The sequence below is a fragment of the Leopardus geoffroyi genome, chromosome C3 (assembly GCF_018350155.1).
Source record: "Leopardus geoffroyi isolate Oge1 chromosome C3, O.geoffroyi_Oge1_pat1.0, whole genome shotgun sequence".
NCBI lineage: Eukaryota > Metazoa > Chordata > Mammalia > Carnivora > Felidae > Leopardus > Leopardus geoffroyi.
Window position 1 is genome coordinate 65,259,087 of NC_059338.1, and position 18,573 is coordinate 65,277,659.

Here is an 18,573-nt window from a genome sequence, read left to right on the forward strand (position 1 = left end):
CACTTGGGTGATTTCTCTAGAACCTGGGGCTGATCAGGGAACTACTTACCAGACCTCAGACCTCTGTTGGCCCAGGTACTTCCCAGCAGATAAGTGAATATGAATCTGGAAGTGTCTTTAACAATGCAATTCAATACAAAAATCCAAGCAGGTAGCCAAAGCTGGCAATTGGGTGGCTGGGTAACCCGTGGGGACAGAATACTTTTTCTTTTATTGGTCAGATGAACTGGACAGAAATGGTGTGGACAGGGAGTTCCGTTCAGAAATGTTACCACTACAAGGATGGCATCATTTATGTGCAAGGGTAACTACAACCCACAAATGTGCCATGGGAAGAAGGGGATGTTTCTAGGCACGAGGCCCTGGTCAGCTGCTGGCCTGGGTTCAAGTTCAATGGAAGGTGAAAGTAAGGCAGGATTATTGGTCCTATCAGAAGTTCTGATATTCACTTTCTGATGATGACAGGGAAAAGGTACATGCTTCTTGGGTCCTGGCCTACCCTGGGGGCTCAAAAGGCAGGGAAGATTGTAGCAATGGATAAGGCTGACTCATGGCTGTCGGGTTTTGGAGCAAAGAGGAATTGATATTCTTGCCCCAAGTAAGGATGGGAAATGAGGGAAGATTTAAAACGTAAAATGCAAGCAGTGTCATGTTGTCACAGATCACCCAGGCCAGAATGTATAGAGCCACCTAACTTGAACTACAGGCTTTCTTAACACCACCACCCACATGGTCCCTGGGTGCTCAGAAATGCCACTACACTATTATGTACAATTTTTGTTAATATCTAACCACCTGGTCAGTTTCTGATGGGGATGAAGAATGTGAAAGTGTCCCAGGCAAATTATCTCACAGGGAAGAACCTCTATTGTTCACATTATCTTATAACAGAGGTAGCTGAGAGTTTAAGCATTTGGTTTTAAGGCTGTGTCAAAATGATTGCATGAAAAATGCCAAGTCCTGGGGCGCCTGGGTGGCGCAGTCGGTTAAGCGTCCGACTTCAGCCAGGTCACGATCTCGCGGTCCGTGAGTTCGAGCCCCGCGTCAGGCTCTGGGCTGATGGCTCAGAGCCTGGAGCCTGTTTCCGATTCTGTGTCTCCCTCTCTCTCTGCCCCTCCCCCGTTCATGCTCTGTCTCTCTCTGTCCCCAAAAAAATAAACGTTGAAAAAAAAAAAAAAAAAAAAAAAAGAAAAATGCCAAGTCCAATCACTACCTTCTCTCATGAGTATGAGTGTCCCCTGGAAGGCCGGCCTCTGGGAGAAGGATCCTCTAGTGACCCACTAGCACCCACTATTTGTACCAGCACCGGGTCGGTCGTGAGCTGAGAGTCGAGGTTTACCCTAGTTACTCCTAGAGACTCATGTATGCTGGCCCTTAGAGTTCCTGAGCTCAACTGGAAGGAAGCCCAAGAAGCAGGAAGTTTCTTTTCCAAGGCAGACGGGTGACTTCCAGTAGGCCCAAATACACCACGCAAGATAAGCGTGGGGGAGTGGTCCTTGGAACTGGTATTCTCCCGGAATGGAGAATCAGGAGGCAGTGGCTGAGGCAGATACAGCCAGTGTTAGGAGCTGAACTCTGTCCCTCCAGAATTCAGACGTTAAAGCCCCAACCCCCAGTACCTCAGATTGTGTTTTTGGAGAGAAGACTTTTAAAGAGGTGCTAAAGTCAAAGAAGGCCCTTGGGGTGGGCCCTAATCCAGTAGGACTGGTTGCTTATAAGAAGAAGAAATTTGGACACATAGAGACACCAGGGCAGCACGCGTGCTGAGGAGAGATCGCAGACGGACAGGGAGAAGACGGCCTAGTGCAAGCCAAGAAGAGAGGCCTCAGAAGGAGCCAAACCTGCTGGAACCCCGAACTTGGACTTCGGAAAACAAATTTCTGTTGTTAAGCCACTCAGTCTGTGGTATTCTGTTATGGAAGCCCGAGCAAACTAATACAGCCAGGGCCGGCTGGAGTGGGGCACGGCCGAGCTACACGGGATGCGAGCTCCCAGAACGGGGTAGTGAGAGCTTTGGGAAACCAGAGCCACCAACTCTTCTTTCCACGCGAGGCTTCAACATAGAAGGCCAGTGAGTGAAGTCTTGAAATTGGCCAATAAACTCCACAAGGTACAGGTACTCGATCCACTGAAGGTACTCCTACTCCAGCACTGTTAAAATCTCATTCAGGCCTGTCCAATCAGGCCAGCCTTGATTTGGCTCATGAATTCCTCTCAGGTTCTCAAATGCCTGGATTTCTGGAAAGACCCAGGTGTGGCACATAGCTGGCTTCTGAGCACTGTCCACAAGCTCCACCGGAGTCAGGACCCTGCTTTGGTTTGCCAATATCTACCACAGGGCACGTAGTAGGTCTCGGTAAATCCTTCTTTTGAGGAAACGAGTATGTGCCTGAGCCAGGAGCTTGAGATGTCCCCATTCAAATGATCCTGTGTATCCAGAAGGCCACGCAGGATGCTGTTCACCAAGTGTGGAGGGTGGGTAAAATATCCCACTCCGGCTCCTACTCCCAGGCATAATGAAAAGACCGTCTTCCACTCATGGAGTCGGGGAAGGTGGACTTCCTACAGATGTCTGACTTCCTACAGGCTCCCACTCACAGTGTCCATGTGGACAGACACACGCAGCATCCGTGTGGACGCACATGCACAGAAGGGCGGGAGCATAGGGGTGCTCACACGGGGAGGGGTAGGAATGAACAGCTTCTGAATTTTCTCATCTGAGAAGAAAGTGGTTGTGGACAATATGTGGATCTAATCCTCGTGGCACAGGGGGAGTCGGTGGGAAAAAGCTCAGCAGAGGATTTCAAAAATATGATCCAAAAGAAAACAAATAAGAGGCAGGGCCTCAGAAAGACGGTCAGGCGGTGGCCCTCCAGGAGCCAGGAGACACCGTGTGGAATTGTGTGGCCAGAAGCTGACAGCACAGGTTTTATCCGTGTTGTGCCACGTGCAGCACGCTGGAGGTGATGCGTGGGTCACCTTCCCCGCCCCAGTCAGGGCCTTACGAGTATCAGCAGCGCCCGATCACTTTGTGTCAGCCTTAAGTCAGGTGGGAAACAGCCAAGTCGGATTAGGGCTTGGTCTGAGAAACTGCCAGATGTCCCAAGCGTGTCTGCCATCATCCGGGGCTCTGTCAGAACCTGGAACATTCCTTCCAGTGCCGGGGGCCTGGGGTCAGGGCTGCGGCCTACAGGAGAGTCGGGGGGCGGGGCACGGCCACCCACTCCTCTTGTTCAGAGGCACTGGGGGGTCAGAGCCCCATGCCAGGGCCCGGCACAGGCTGTCCCTGATTCCTCTTCCAGAACTGTCACGAGACTGTCACTGCTGCTGTGTCCTGTTTTTCTTTTCTTCTTCCTCCTTCTCTTTTGTGTTTCCTTTATTGTATTTCTAGACTCTGGAGGAGGAGAGCGCTTGGGGACTGAATTAAAAGGCCTGATATTAAAAGCTTAAACTGGAAGTTCTTGGGCCCTGACAGACCGGGTTGCCCACTGCCACGCAGGTGGTCACCAACCCAGTGTCCAGACGGCAGCCGAGGCTAAGAAACCAATGTTAAGAAATTGGCAGCAAAGAAAAGGAGGTCCTGGTTAGATGTTATCAGGCAACTCAGTATTTTACACACACACACGTAGAGCTCAAAATCTTGGGCATGGTTCTGGCCACCAAAGACACTCTAATTAAAAATTATAGTGTGGAAAAAATGACTCAGTGGCCAAAGGATTACTGTCCTCGTCAGCGGGCAGAGAATAAAACAGCTGTTCACTCGCCGGGTGAGACAATTCTCACTTGTGAGACAAAGAAGGCGAGTGAGCAGGACACTGGGGGAAGTCCAGACGCTCATCTCCCCTCCTGGGTGGGGACGGGCTCCAGCTTGGTCTCCAGGTGCCACTCTGTGGGTGTGGCTGAGGAAAGTTCCACGCCAGATACCCCGGCCAAGGCCCCTGCCCTCCCGGAAGGAGCTTCCGGACAGGGACACAGACACGCATCGTCAGAGGGCAAGCTAACGGCACCTGTGCGACACAGGGATGAGGGGCTGCGAGGGCAGGCCCAGGTCAGGGCCGGGTGGGGGACGGCACCCACGGCTCTCCCAGCCCCAGCCGTGCCCACTCGCTCTGCTGGCTCCTGGACCACCACGTCACAGTGATTGATGACAAAAACCCACCAAAGAGCCAGTGCAGGCCTTGAGAAGAAAAGCCAGCTTGAGAACAGCAGCGGCAGGCGTCGCTGGGATGAAACCTTGCATTTCATCAGCTGACCAAAGCTTCCGAGGAAAAGCTAAAAAATTGCTGGCAGAATGAAAATGGTGGGGCTGCTGTGTAATCGCTGGCGGTCTCGAGGTTACAGGCACCTGACCCATAAGCACGTCGTGTCCCCAAAAAACCAGCTCCCTTCACTTCCGCGCTCCCACCATTTCTTCTGACAACAGGGCACAGGAAACTATGGGGGCTGAGGTCACTCTTCTCAGCCTTGGCTTCCACAAGGCGGGTTTCACGCCGCTCCCGTCTCGGATCCCGCGCCCGCTTGTTCAAATCCCTTCGTGGTTCATGTTCTGCGCTTTCCCAGGATGCTCACAAAATGTCCTTCCCGCCACCACAAAACACCGTTTGTCAAGTCAATGGCAGCAAATCTCACCCTATAAGAGCAGGCTTTGGTCAAGGAAAAGGAGAAGACTCATATATTTTGAAGTGAATTTAGAGCAGATATATAAAAATCATGTCACCCATTCTCTGTTCTTTGGAGGAAAGTGACATCTGGGTGGATGGGGGACACAGTTTGGTGACCGTTACCTCCATTTAAAATAAACGTACATTTTGGGGCGCCTGGGTGGCACAGTCAGGTAAGCATCCGACTCTTGATTTCAGGGCAGGTCATGATCTTGTGGTTGATGGGTTCAAGCCCTGAGCTGGGCTCTGTGCTGATGGTGCAGAGCCTGCCTGGGACTCTCTCTCCCTCTCCGTGGGCCCCTCATGTGCACGTTCTCTCTCAAAATAAATAAACTTGAAAAAAATTAAATGAATGCACGTTTTGATGCGGCAAGTTAGCATTTAGGAATTTACCATATGGATTTGTCCTATATATCTTTACACAAAGATCCAAGTACGTGGACGTTAATGGCAGCATTTCTTCAAATAGTAAACATAAATGGAAACAATAGGGACGAGTCTGCAAATTATGGTACAGGAATGTACATGAGAGGACTCTGTATATATCTGTTAAAAAGAACGAGGGAGACATACAGAAGCTGATCTGCACCATGTCCTCACTCTGTAGTGAAGTGAAAACAACCACTAGTAGAACATGGGATTTTCTCTTCTCTGCCCACTAAGAAGACTGCTTGGCTCCTCCCTCGCTTCTCTGGCTCATCCCCCCTTCTCCACCCACCACCTTGCCAGGCGCACATAACAGATCAAGACTGGGGCTGAGTCCCTCCACGACAAAGACAAGAAGAGGCAAGACAGAAAGAAAGGAGAGGAAGGAGAGGTATAAGAGTCCGACGGAGCAGTTTCAAGGGGAGAGTGGGGGGGAAATCAGGGTCTCCGAGGGTGTGAGAATCACTGGGAAACTGAGAGAAAGAACGGAGGCCTTAGAGAACCACGTAAGTGTCCTATGGACGCAGGTTTATGTATGTGTACTGAAAATTTCAGGGAAGAAACTCATCCTGCTTATCTCCAGGGAGTGGGACCTGACTTTGAAAAATAAAGGTGATCTTTATCTCGTGTTCCTTTGAAAGCACCCTCTCCTGGAAGTAATGCTATTCTCCCAACAAAAGTTACGTTACCAGAACACGTGTGAATGGTGTGAATGTACTGAAGTCCCCCTCAAAGCCTTAAAAAGCCTCTGCATCTCTAGCTCTTTCTCTGGGTCTTAAAGAAAATCAAGTCTAATTTATAGCCATCATGATTTAAATCTTAAGTTTAAGGTAATGCTCAGTTTTGTTTTTGTATTACTTTCTCCTTTTTTATCTTTTTAAACTGTATGGTAAACACTGGTGATATCTGGGCTGAGCAGACTTTCAAGGGCTAGTCTCGTGATAGCACCATAATCAAGAACACCTTCTTCAACAGGAAATGTTTCCCAAACTCTGAACTACCACTGGCAAACTGCCTTTCGGAACCCAATTCATCTTATGGTTAAGATCTTATTTAGGGGCGTCTGGGTGGCTCAGTCGTTGAGCGACTGACTTCGGCTCGGGTCATGATCTCATGGGTTCGTGAGTTCAAGCCCCACGTTGGGCTCTGTGCTGACAGCTGAGACTCTGTGTCCTGCTTCAGATTCTGTGTCTCTCTCTCTCTCTGCCCCTCCCCCACTCATGCTCTGTCTGTCTCAGAAATAAACATTAAAAAAATTTTTTAAGATTTTAATTATTTTTTATTAATATTTATGAAATACCTTTAAATTGCTTTCATTCTGCTTAATGTTCACAGGACAGACGACCATGCATCTATAATCACAGAACCTCTCAAGAGGAAACAGTATGAGCTAAAGATGATAAATTCTGTTGGATGTGAATTAACATCAACCTACTTTATGAAACATAAAGATTTTCATGCTGCGTTGCAACATAAAGGGAACTTATTTCTACTGAGTAAAAATAAATGACAGACAGGCAAGAAGGGAGCTGAAGGCAACGTGGTGATTTGGACAAAACCAGAATGTGGACACCTTCTCCTCTGAGGTCAGTAGTTGTTAAAATTTAGCCAAGGTCAGGAGAAAAATCACCCCTGGTGTCCTGACCTCAATCTAGCTGTTACAAACAGTATATTAACATTGTAAAACTGTTAGAGCAGGTGGCAATCCGGTCACCTCTCAGTAACTCATGCCGAGCTAACTGCCCACGTCCTCGGCCAAAGGTGAACCCAAAGTCTACCTAGATCACCTGTGGGGAGACCGGGTAGGTGTTTGACGGCCCACAGCGTAAACTCCCTCATGTACAGGCAGGGGGCAAAAAGTGTCACCAACTTCCAGATGCCTACCTCACAGTTAAGATCGCTAAAGGGCTTGCACCGCACCTGACCTTGTGTCCCTTATTTTCACTCTTGCTGCGCTAAAGCGAAGAAAGGCCAAGTATGACAGCATCCACCTGACTTCTCTCTGTCGGTTCTCAGTTACTCATAGCATCTTCCTCTACGATACCGCTGCAAGCAAACTGTTCAGATCCCACTCGTTTGAAGTGGATCGATGCAGACTGGATTTCTGGAAATACAGAACACCACAGGGCAAGTTCCTAACAAGCTCCAGGGGAGGGAAACTGAGGGAGGCTTTAGAAATCTGTCACCCAGCACGAGAACAGAGCATCTACTTACGGAGAAACTGTGACCTGCCAAACACCAGGAAAAGAGAACCAAACGTATCCCCGATATACAGGGTCCATTCTGGTGGGCTTGGCCTCACTTCCAAGAAAGGCTTCTTTGTCTGACTCAAGTCAGTAAAACTGCCAGTTAATCAAGGAGTTAAGCAGTCCTTCAGAGAAACCTTGATAGGTGGGGAGAGAAGATTCAAGAACACACGGAGGAGCGCCCTTGAAGTGGGGTCCTCCCGCGTCTGTGCTGAGCGGCCTGCAGGGCAGCCCGGTGGGGGTAAGGATGGAGGGAGGGCAGGAGGAGAAGTGGGCGCACGTCCTGCAGCAGCCGGAGTGGGGGGAGGGGCAGTGGAGGGACCGCAGGAAGGATTTTCCCAGCCGGCGTCTCCTGGCCTCAGTCCATCCGCTCAGCCTGTGGTTTGGCTTCCTCACACTGAGCCCCGGAGTTCAGAGCGAGGTGACACCGACTGTCGCGGACCCGCCTCTCGTTGCAACACTGAGGCTCAGAGAATGAAGCCTTATCTCTTTGTGCTCACTTCACATGCTCTGCAAACCCGCAAGATTCATCATACCAAACAGACGTTTCCCGCTCATGGGAAAGTCGACAGTCTCAGCCCTCAAGGCGATCTCTCTTAAGTTTGATTAGCGCTGACTCACAGTCTGGATTCCAGAGCTGTTCCACCACAAGCAGTGGAAGAAGCCACCTACGGAAGCTCTGAAAACACCCTCGGGCACCCCAGGGCCACGGCCGGCCTGCACACCCCTGCCGCCCACCCGGCCGGTGGGGTCTTCAGGCTCCTCTCTGCCGGCACCATGCTCCAGGCCCAGGCCCGGCTTCCTGGCCTCGTGTCTCACTTCCTCATGTCTCAGTTCCCACCTGAACTGATATCCTAGACCCTGGGCTTGCTTCCGTTCTCATGTGGATCCTCGTCACTTCCCCTCTCGGTCCTCTCCCGAGGCTTTCCTCGAGGCGGGACAGGCAGTACCCGGGACTCTGCCCCTCTCTTCACGTACAGCCCCTCCCTGGCCCGTTGACCCACGTGGCCTAGGTGGAGACCTGGTTCTCCCTCTGATTAGCCCCTCGGGGCTGACGTCGTGTCCCCATGGTCTTCAGAGCTACCCGGAATGGAGCCTCTGCTCTCCAGGGACCTCCCCCCCTCCCCCACGCTCCCCAGGCTTCAGGGCACCTTCTCAGCAGTGGGTGATCTGATCCAACCTCAGATGGTGGTATGAACGGCTGTGCCCCCTCCCTTGGGCCGATCTATCCCAACTTCCACACTTGTATTCTCAGCCCCACTGGCACCAAAGCGCAGCACTGGATGTCAATTCTGCCAAAGCTCCTCTGAGTTACTGCAACATCCAGGGACAGAACACCCACTGGTCAGAGGGAGCTGAAGTCAGTCAAAGAGCAATCAATCGGCAACAGCTCCTTCGCCTGGCTCAATGACACATTTGAGCCTGGGTCATAAGGGGGCCATGAGGCTAAACGGCTCCAGCGAAGGCACCCCGGGAGCCATCAAGGTGGAAGAGACGGTCACTCGTTGGCCAGACCGAGGGCCCCAGACGGGCCACCCTCACCTGGATCAGCAGAGGCTAATGCCGCGGCCTCCCCCGGCTGGTACGGGCCACGGGCCCCCGCGGCCGGCCTCATAACTTCGCCTCCACCCTGTCGCCGCAAGCAGGACACCGCACTGTAACCACCGGCTCCACACACACGGCATCTCGCTCGTCTCTGTACACCCACGGCGCCTGACACGCGCAGGAACGAGTGTATGAACGACGAGCGTATGCACAGGAGCCAACGCACAAAGGAGTGGATGAAACAAGGTCTGGTTTTGCACGCTGACCGAGAAGCAGATGGGAACGGAAGCGAACACTCGGGAAAGCAGAGTAAGCCGAGTGACTTGGGGATGTCGATCCCACGCCCACAGAAGACATGCAGCCTTTCCTCCGGCCCTCTCGCTGGCACTCACCTGTACGGCTCCATGGTCCGAATTCCGTAGAACAAGGCCTCCTCCAGCAGACCCAGGTTGATGCAGGCGTCCATGGCGCAGTCGAGCACCTTCAGCTGGTAGATGTTGATATCGGGAAGCCGTTCCGAGTTGCTGCTGATGATCGCCTGGCACATGGCCAGAACCTGCTCCCACTCTGTTATTAACCTTAGTTAAGGATTCATTGTCTTCAGCCAGAAAACAAGTAAAGTGCGATTCTATAACAGGCTGAAGAGCTCCCAGGCACAGGAGGGAAGGAAGAGCCCATTATTTTGCACAGATGAGCTGCCTGCAAACACACTTGAGAAACAAAAACATGTAAGTGGCGTCTCAGACAAGTAAATTCTGTTTACATCAACAAGCCATCTTCCACGCAAGCCTGTACTTTGGGGGATTAAGATACCCAAAGAACCGTTCTTTCTTCTGACTCCTGTAAGCGTTCTCTTTACATCCAGGCACGGAGTGAATACAGCTGTTTATTAAACTGGACTACCAGTTAGGTCCAGTTGAAATTATGCATGCCGTCAGCTTCCGTTACAAAACTGGTCTGAAATTAAAGAAGCTTCAGGCAGATTCCGTGTCTGAGAGGAGGAGCTGATTTCTGCTTCTGTGTCGTTTGAACCTCGGGCGTACGTGAAACCGAGCCCACAGCCACTCACTGGCCCACAGGAGGGGAAGCAGGTTGAACAAATACATCCCCACTGGGCCTCATATTGAAGTTTCCTGATTATAAAGCAAAAGTGATCCAAGCCTATACTTAACCAAAAAAAAAAAAAAAAAATTCATATTTTGAGCCCCCAAAGCACAAGAGAATATTAAGAACATGGCTCCTGCATGTAAACTGTGGGCAGGGCGAATGATGCTTTAAAAAGGGCAGGGAAAAGACCCGATACCCACTTAGGAGCAGCTCTGACTTTCCGACTCGCTGTGAACCCATAACTCACTCCCGTGGGACTTCGGTGTGATCACACTTTTGACAACGGCTATTACTCCCCGTGCTGTTCCAGAGGGAGTCGGAGGACTGAGCGCACGGTGTATGGAGCGTGCTCTGAATCCCTCCCAGGTGGATCACTCTGGAAGCACGGCGGAAGGCAGCTCCCTTCCTGCACAGCCTCCACTGCTGGTGTCAGATGAGGGGAGGCCACGAGGATGCCGGCCTGGGGTTGGCCCTCTCCGCCTTCAACCTGTGTGGCTCCAATACACCTGCTTTCATGTGCAGAATTCCACTGGGGCGAAATCTGCACTCGGTTTGCAGGTTTCAGACGCGACTGAAACGGCATAGCCTTTGACTGCAGATAAAGCTGGATTTCAGTGTGAGCTCCTTCTGTCATTTGTCAGATCTGAGGCTCTGAGGATGTCGCCCAGGTGAGCACCCAGGGGACAGGAGCCCTGATCGTGACCAGGCGTAAGGAAAACGGCTCAGCGGACCGAACCCCCTCCTACCCACACCCCTCACCTCCAGCACACAAGCCAGTCTCTTCGTGATCAGTGCCCCTGACCGAAGCCCCCTCCATCCTCCATTGGGCTCTCACACCACACGCCCGCCCTGAACGGTGCACTTCAGTGCCCCTTTATCCCACCCTCCAGCAACATCTACCGCTCCTAGCCTCCATGCCGGCCAGGCGGTGCGGCCTTCCAGAACGTCAGCAAACACTTGTAATAAACCAATCGAGCTGCCTGTGTGAGTGGGAACTAATGTCTTCATTAACCCTCCAGGAAACATGCTTCTCTTCGCCTAGAGGCAGAATACCTCACCCCAAAGGCACAACTTCCTTACTTAGAATCACAAGTGACACAATGCACGGCCAAGGGTCTTTACTTCAGACTTCTGCACACTACACTCTGTAATTTCAGCATGAGTCCTGTCTCTGAGGGGTCGACTCTGCTCTCAGAAGAGGTACATTCATTGAAGAAAAGGGAGTCGGTGCCTTTCTTTCGTACCCATCTGACACACGTGTTTAAAGTGTGCTGAGTGTATCCCCAGAGGTTGGGGGTAGGCGGTAGCTTAGGCAGTGCACTGATTTTGTAACAGATTGCCGGGCTAACCTCTGTGGCTTTTCATTCCAGGATTAGATATATGACGAACTGTCAGGAGGAATGACTGTCTCTTACACAACGCTAGACATTTCTGTGGCAAGACTTTGCACCTTATTTGAACATTGTGTTGCTTGACCTCCATTGCTATTTGCCTATTCGTTTATCTACGCTCCGACTCATTTCAAAGAGGTTTGAGGTGACAAGCCTTAGAAATAAAAACCAGATGTGATATTCTGCAGCCACTGATAGGAACACATCCACTTTATCCCCCAGCAGGCTGGAAGGGAGCGCGTGCCAATTTCCCTTCGTAACATTGGCAACTGTCTCCTGGCAAACAAGGCCAGCCTTTCCTGTAAAACACCCCAGTGAGCAAAAAAATGGAATAATTTTAACTAAGAGGCTTTTCCCCCAAGCTAATGTTGACATTGTATTTGCTCAAAAATGTAGTCACCGGCATTTGCTTGGTGTCGAGTACGATCCGTTCTGTTCCAGTGAGGAATTGAGCTCTAGATGGGAGCAGGGTGGAGAGCCTATCTGAAGTGGACAGAACGGTCCCTCGGATACCCTTTTTCCTGCACGCTTTTCAATGACAGTAAGAGGAATGGGGGGGGGGGAGGAAAAGGGGAATAAAGGGAAATTAGTCAACTCCTTGGAACCACCGAGCTTTTACTCACTTAGTATCATATTATTCTGCTTAAGTCCTCCATGGGCCCCTCTCCCCTAGAAAGCATCATCTCCGTGCACGGCCTGTAAGGCCTTGCCGGGGCGCCCCCCCCCATACTGAACAAGCATGATCTGGGGACAGCACGTGATTTCACATTCTGCCCGTCTACACAGGCTCCCCGCTCTGGCGGGTGCCCTTCTTCACGGCGTCAGCCTGGAGAATTCCCACTGTGCCTCCCAGACACAACTCAGTGGTCACCTCCTCTCTGGAACCTTCTTTAACCTCCCAGAGCTGACTACTCTGCCTTTGATGCCTCTCAAATACATATTTACCAAAACAGGTGTTCATTTACGTGTGAGAGTTGTGAGTGCAGGGTTGTGTCCTCTTAATAGACCCTCCGATCTATTCCACGATTAAGGGTGGACCAAAGGCTGGGTTGTGACTGGCAAGGTGGCAGGCACAGAGTCAGTTTGCAGTGAAACCCAACTGTAGCAGGGTCATCAGGGACCTAATTCTACTGCATGGGACAACAGAGAATGACCCTACTTTTCTAACTGTTACGGTTCTCTGAGCCCAAGGAGGACCCCCTCTCATTCCCAGATTTGACTATTTTCCCAATAATGCCAATCCTTCCTATGGACAGGGTTTCAAATTCCACTGGGATCCTGGCTCCATTCTTCAAAACCGATTCCAATTTTCCTACACCTTCCTTAACATGTCCTACCCTAAAGTGAACAGAAAACTACAGATATGATCACACTAAAAGCATCACCTTTCTTACTTTCTATTCTCTATTAATACAGCCCAAGATCACAGTAGTTTTTTGAGGGGTTATATCATCCTTGTAAACTTTATTAAACTTTGCTGTTGACTAAAACCCTAAAATTGTTCCACATGTTTTGCTATTGCTAAGCTTTATGTATATTTACAGACTTAAGCTTTTTGACCCAGATAGAAGATTTTATATACGTTCTTGTTGCATTTCATCTTTTTGGATTCAGGCATCATTCAAACCTTCAGGGATCGTATCAGCCCCCCTCTGCCATCCTCCCCACTATAACCTTTGGGAATGTGATGACCCTGTGCTCCGTGTGTTCACTCAAGGTACAGAGTCAAAGGTGGAAGAGAACTGGAGGCGGGGGGGGGGGGGGGGGGGGGAGACAGAGAACTCCAGAGTGACAGGGACCCGGGTGGCAGCATTTTCTCATATGGCTGTTCAACCATTTAGGAAGACGTCCGGCCAGGCTAGCATCCAGCATCAATTTCTTGGCCACTTCTAACTGAATCTCCTTCTGGAATCTACATACAAACTTTGCCAAAGAAAGCTGGGACTCCCTTGCTCTTGGTAAACCCTGCAGCCTTGGGCTGATCACAGCTTCCTTTTTCCTTCGTTTAGTAACCAATTAGATTCCTTACCCAACCTGCAACAACAAACAAACAAACAAAAAAAACACCCACTGGGTACAGACTTCAGAAATTACTTATTTCACCTTTGAAGGTAAGAACATCTATCTATCCACCTCTCCTATTCTTTACAATGCTTTCAAGAACACCTCGTCTGCAGATTTTCTTACTGATTGGGGTAAGAATTTCCCCGCGGCATCTGAATGACATTTCGATCTTTTTCATCTTGGTCTATTTCTTCTTACCGGGTGGTTTCCCTCTGTTGCATTTTTGCTCAGGTGACCTCCCCTACTGGAAGCAACCCCCTCCTCAGCCTCTGCCCATCCCAACCCTGTCCCTGATTTGGGCCACCTTTCACTCAGCATAACGTCAGCGTAGCCTCCCCACATGGCCTCCAGCATAAGTGCTCTCTCCTACTCTCTGAACTTTGACCCACTCATGGTCCTTACTGTTTATGCCAAGAAAATTTATTATGTGGTGACTCCCACTGCCATTGTAGCTGTGGTTAATTTAACATGAAGCTTCTAGATCTGAGGGTCAATGACATTAAGTTATAAGGATTCTGAGTTATTCTTTCCCAGAGATGTAGGTTATAGGCAAAGGGAATTTAAAATTCGTTACCTTGTATACAGACTACTATTTACTGTCCAATTACTGGTCATGACTTTTGATTACTATTGAATGGTGGTGAGGTACTCACACTGATCCGGCCATGGCCTTCCCTAGCCACTACCCAAACTGTTGGCAGGGATTGGGATGCAGCCTGTGACCATGACACAGAATGAAGCTCACTGGCTCACACAGAAGTCAAACTGTGGACTTGGGTTTCATTAACACCAAGCTCCAGCCAATAAAGAAGCAATCCCAAGGGTACAGCTCAATCCACAGGTAAAAGGATACTCCAATGTGCCTTCAGTTCCTCAATTGTTTTCAGCGATTCTTGAACTTCCTTCCATACTTGCTCATCACCAGTAAGCATGTCAGCATCCTGCCCAGGCCCGATTAAGAGAACAGAAAGAAAGACAAATTATTTAATTAAAAAACAGGCAAAGGGAAAAAAAAAACGGACAAAGGATCTGAACAGACATTTTTCCAAAAAAGACATACAAACGGCCAATAAGCAAATGGAAAGATGCTCAACATCGTTAGCCATTAGGGAAATACACATGAAAACCACACGGAGTTATCTCTTGACACCCGTCAGCTTGGCTATAAGGATGTCAAGAAAAAACATAATACCAATGTTGGTGAGGATGTAGAGAAACTGAAACTCTCATGTATTACTGGCAGCAATGTGAAATGATGCAGGCACTTTGGAAAATAGCCTGGCACTTTCTCAAAAGGTTGCGCAGAGCTTCCATATCATTTAACAATTCCACCCTAGATACCCGAGAGAAAGGAGAACCTGGGTTCACACACACAGTTGTGCGTCAATATTCACAGCAGCATAATTCTAGCAAATAAGGTGGAAACGACCCAAATGTCCCTTAGCCAATGAACGGATACATAAAATGTGGCATATCCATACAATGGAATATTACTGGCAGTAAAAAGAAACGGATTACTACAACACGGATGAGCCCTAAGAACACCACGCTAAGTGAAAGAAGCCAGTCACAAAGGACCACATATTATAAGATTCCATATATATATATATACATATATATATATATATATGGTATGAAATGTTCAGAATAGACAAACCCACGGAAACAGAAAGTCAATTACTAATTGGCTAGGGAGGGGGACGGGGTTGGGGAGAACTGGGGAGGGACCACTAATGAGGATGGAGTTTCTTCTTGGGACAATGAAAATGTAAAATCCACTGTATTAATGGTTCTACAACTCCGTAAAAATACTAAAAGCCATTGAATTGTATACTTTACATGACTGAATTGTATGCTATGTGAATTATATCTCAATAAAGCTGATATATATCAGGAAGAGTAAGAGGGGCAAGAGAAAGAATCATTTGTTTGGAGACCAAAGATACTTTAAAAAAATTTTTTTTTTTCAACGTTTATTTATTTTGGGGACAGAGAGAGACACAGCATGAACGGGGGAGGGGCAGAGAGAGAGGGAGACACAGAATCGGAAACAGGCTCCAGGCTCTGAGCCATCAGCCCAGAGCCCGACGCGGGGCTCGAACTCACGGACCGCGAGATCGTGACCTGGCTGAAGTCGGACGCTTAACCGACTGCGCCACCCAGGCGCCCCGAGACCAAAGATACTTTAATCACAAATGTTGTTATCAATCAAAACGGGTCTAGGAAAGAGTAAGATGAGTACAATTACACCCATGTGAACGAATTCTGACTTCTGCAAAAACTAGAAAAAAGAAAAGGGAAAAAAGATACCCAACATTTTAAAAAGTAATTCAAAACAAAATAAAAGTGTAGGTTACCATTTATTAAATGTTTGTCCTCTGGGTTAGTAAGCAAGTCCTTTACTCTTCCTCTATGTCCACATTTTAGGAGTTCAGTGGCCACATGTGGCTGTGACCACCATACTGGGCAGTGCAGATACAGAATAGTTCTGGCATCACAGAAAGTTCTGTTGGACAGAGCTGCTTTAAGGAGGCTACTCAAAGCTTAAGAAATTGTCATCAGACACCATTCAAAACCAGGTATTCGATATTCATTAAACTCTCGATGGATGTCAGGGAGAAGAACCATCTCAGGAAGTTATATCAAATCATGGCCAAATCATGGCAAAGGTGCGGGAGGCAGACATTTTCAAACAATGGAGGTCTCCCTGGAGACTTCTGCATGCCTACTAGAGGAGGTTTATACAACGACCCTTGTGAGAACCACCACCAGAGTAAGCCTGTTACCGGCAGGAAGATACACAGCACACAGGTCTGCCAGGGCAGAGAACAAATGAGGGCCACAGAGAGCCACAGAAAAGAGATCCCACGAACAGGGCGAGGCAGCAGGTACACATGTGAGGAAATATGTGAGCTTGTGTGAATGTGTCTGTGTAGGAGGGCTTCATGGGTCTCTGTGTAGACATGTCGTGCATATGAATAATAATATTGGGTGGTTTTTAAAAGGAATCCAGTGTTTGCTTCGACAGTACATATACTAAAATTGGAACAATACAGAGAAGATTCGCATGGCTCCTGTGCAAGGAGGTGATGCAAATTTGTCAAATGTTCCATACTTTTTTGATTTCAGTTCAGGTCACGATCTCCTGGTTTGTGGGTTTGAGCCCCACATCAGGCTCCATGCTGGCAGTGTGGAGCCTGGATGGAATTCTCTCTGCCCCTTCCCACTCCTTCTCTCTCTCTTCTTTCCTCTCTCTCTCTCAAAATAAATAAATAAACTTAAAAAAAAAAAAAAAGAAACCATAAGTGGACCCTGCTTTTTTGGGTAAATTCTTTTTTTTTTTTTTTTTTTTTAATATTTTAAAAAAATGTTTAACGTTTATTTATTGAGACACAAAGAGAGCACAAACAGGGGAGGGGCAGAGAGAGAGGGAGACGCAGAATCTGAAGCAGGCTCCAGGCTCCGAGCTGTCAGCACAGAGCCTGATGCAGGGCTGGAACTCACGAACCCGCGAGATCATGACCTGAGCTGAAGCCGGCCGCTTAACCGACTGAGCCACCCAGGCGCCCCTTGGGGATATTCTGAGTAAGAACCTAGCTTTCTATACATAGGAGAGGAAACAAAAATGAATTGCTTTAAAAAAGGTAAACATCGATCTCCTTCTAAATACCTGCCCTAAGTCCACATTTAGCTCCTAAAGCCTCAATCCCACCACTTCATTCTGAAGCAACTTGTTAGCACCTTCCAGATAAAGCCCACGTGTTAAATCTCGACAACCATGGCGGTTTAGGATGACATTTTCCTGTTTGATATTTCGCTACTGGCAGCTCAAGCCTTAGGCTCTAGGCAAAACGTCTTGCTTCTTAGACTCTCCAGTAGGCGGCACAGATGCCCCCAAAGATGTCCACATCCCGATCCCCGGAAGCTGCACACAGGTTTGGGTACACAGCAAAGGGGAATTAAGCTGCAAGTGAGATTAAGGCAAATGCCCTGGACTCCCCAGGTGGGCCCAAGGGAATCACAAGGGTCTTGCAGAGTGGAAGAGGCAGGCAGAGTAAGAGGTCAGAGCGATGTGACGGGAGGACCCAACCTCACTGTTGGCTAAGAAGGCGGAGGAAGGGACCCACAGACCACAGAGCACAGGCCACCTGCAGAAGCCAGCAAAGACAAGGATACAAATCCCCCCTGGAGACTCTGCAAAGGAAGGTAGCCCTGCCAAGACCTTCATTTTAGCCCAGGGACACCGGTGTCAGGCTTCTGACCCACAGAACTGCAAGACAATAAATCTGTGTTGTTTTAAGCCACTGAGTGTGTGATCGTCTGTTATGGCAGTCATAGGAAACTAACACAGTCCCACATAGCTGCTGTTCTTCTGGCCACTGGACCTTGGCACATGCACCTCCCTACAGCTGAAATTATTATTATTTTTTTTAATTTTAGAGAGAGTTGGGGGGGGCAGTGAGGGGCAGAAAGAGAAAAAGAGAGAATCTTAAGCAGGCCCCATGCTCAGTCTGGAGACCGACACAGGGCTCAATCCCACAACCATTTATCTATTCAGTTAGCACCTACTGAGGACCTACCTAGCACAATGCTCTAGGCACTGAGAATAAAGCGTAAAGAAATCCTAGTGTCTTCGCTGAAGAGGTGGGAGGAGCATGGAATGACCGAAAAAAACACACACGTAAAATACTATTTGTCGGAAGGAGAGGGACAGGGAGCACTGGCCCCAGGGAGTTCCATTTAAGCAGGGTTATCCAGGAAGGCCTCGCTGATAAGACAAAGGTCTGGGAGAGGTAGAGGGGTGGGAGATAAGAACTCCCGGAAGAGGGGCCAGCAGCTAGTGCCAGGATGCCGAGGCAGGGCTGGCCGATGTTTCAGAGATAGCAAGAAGGCTGGTGTGGATAGAGGTCCTCAGCTGCAGTGTGTATGCATGTCATATCTTTCCCATAAAATTTTTTTAAATGTTTATTTATTTTTGAGAGGGACAGAGTGCAAACAGGGGAGGGGCAGAGAGAGAGGGGGACACAGAATCCGAAGCAGGCTCCAGGCTCCAAGCTGTCAGCACAAAGCCCGACGCGGGGCTCGAACTCACGGACCGCGAGATCATGACCTGAGCCGAAGTCGGACGCTTAA

At 49.1% G+C, this 18,573-nt stretch overlaps 1 protein-coding gene and 1 non-coding gene across 5 annotated transcripts in view; one reads left to right on the top strand and one right to left on the bottom strand.

The window, feature by feature from the left end:
- The window catches only part of SMYD3 (SET and MYND domain containing 3), a 675,859-nt gene that overhangs the window by 88,624 nt on the left and 568,662 nt on the right, over window positions 1–18,573 (bottom strand). For all 4 annotated transcript variants that reach the window (XM_045453199.1, XM_045453200.1, XM_045453201.1 and 1 more), the window contains 2 exons: window positions 14,294–14,381; window positions 9,271–9,445 (listed from right to left, as the gene is read on the bottom strand). In XM_045453199.1, the coding sequence (XP_045309155.1) occupies window positions 9,271–9,445; window positions 14,294–14,381 (263 nt within the window). The remainder of the gene's footprint in view (window positions 1–9,270; window positions 9,446–14,293; window positions 14,382–18,573) is intronic.
- Window positions 16,455–16,559, top strand: LOC123587040. Its single transcript, XR_006707110.1, has one exon. It is a non-coding gene; the product is annotated as a U6 spliceosomal RNA (small nuclear RNA).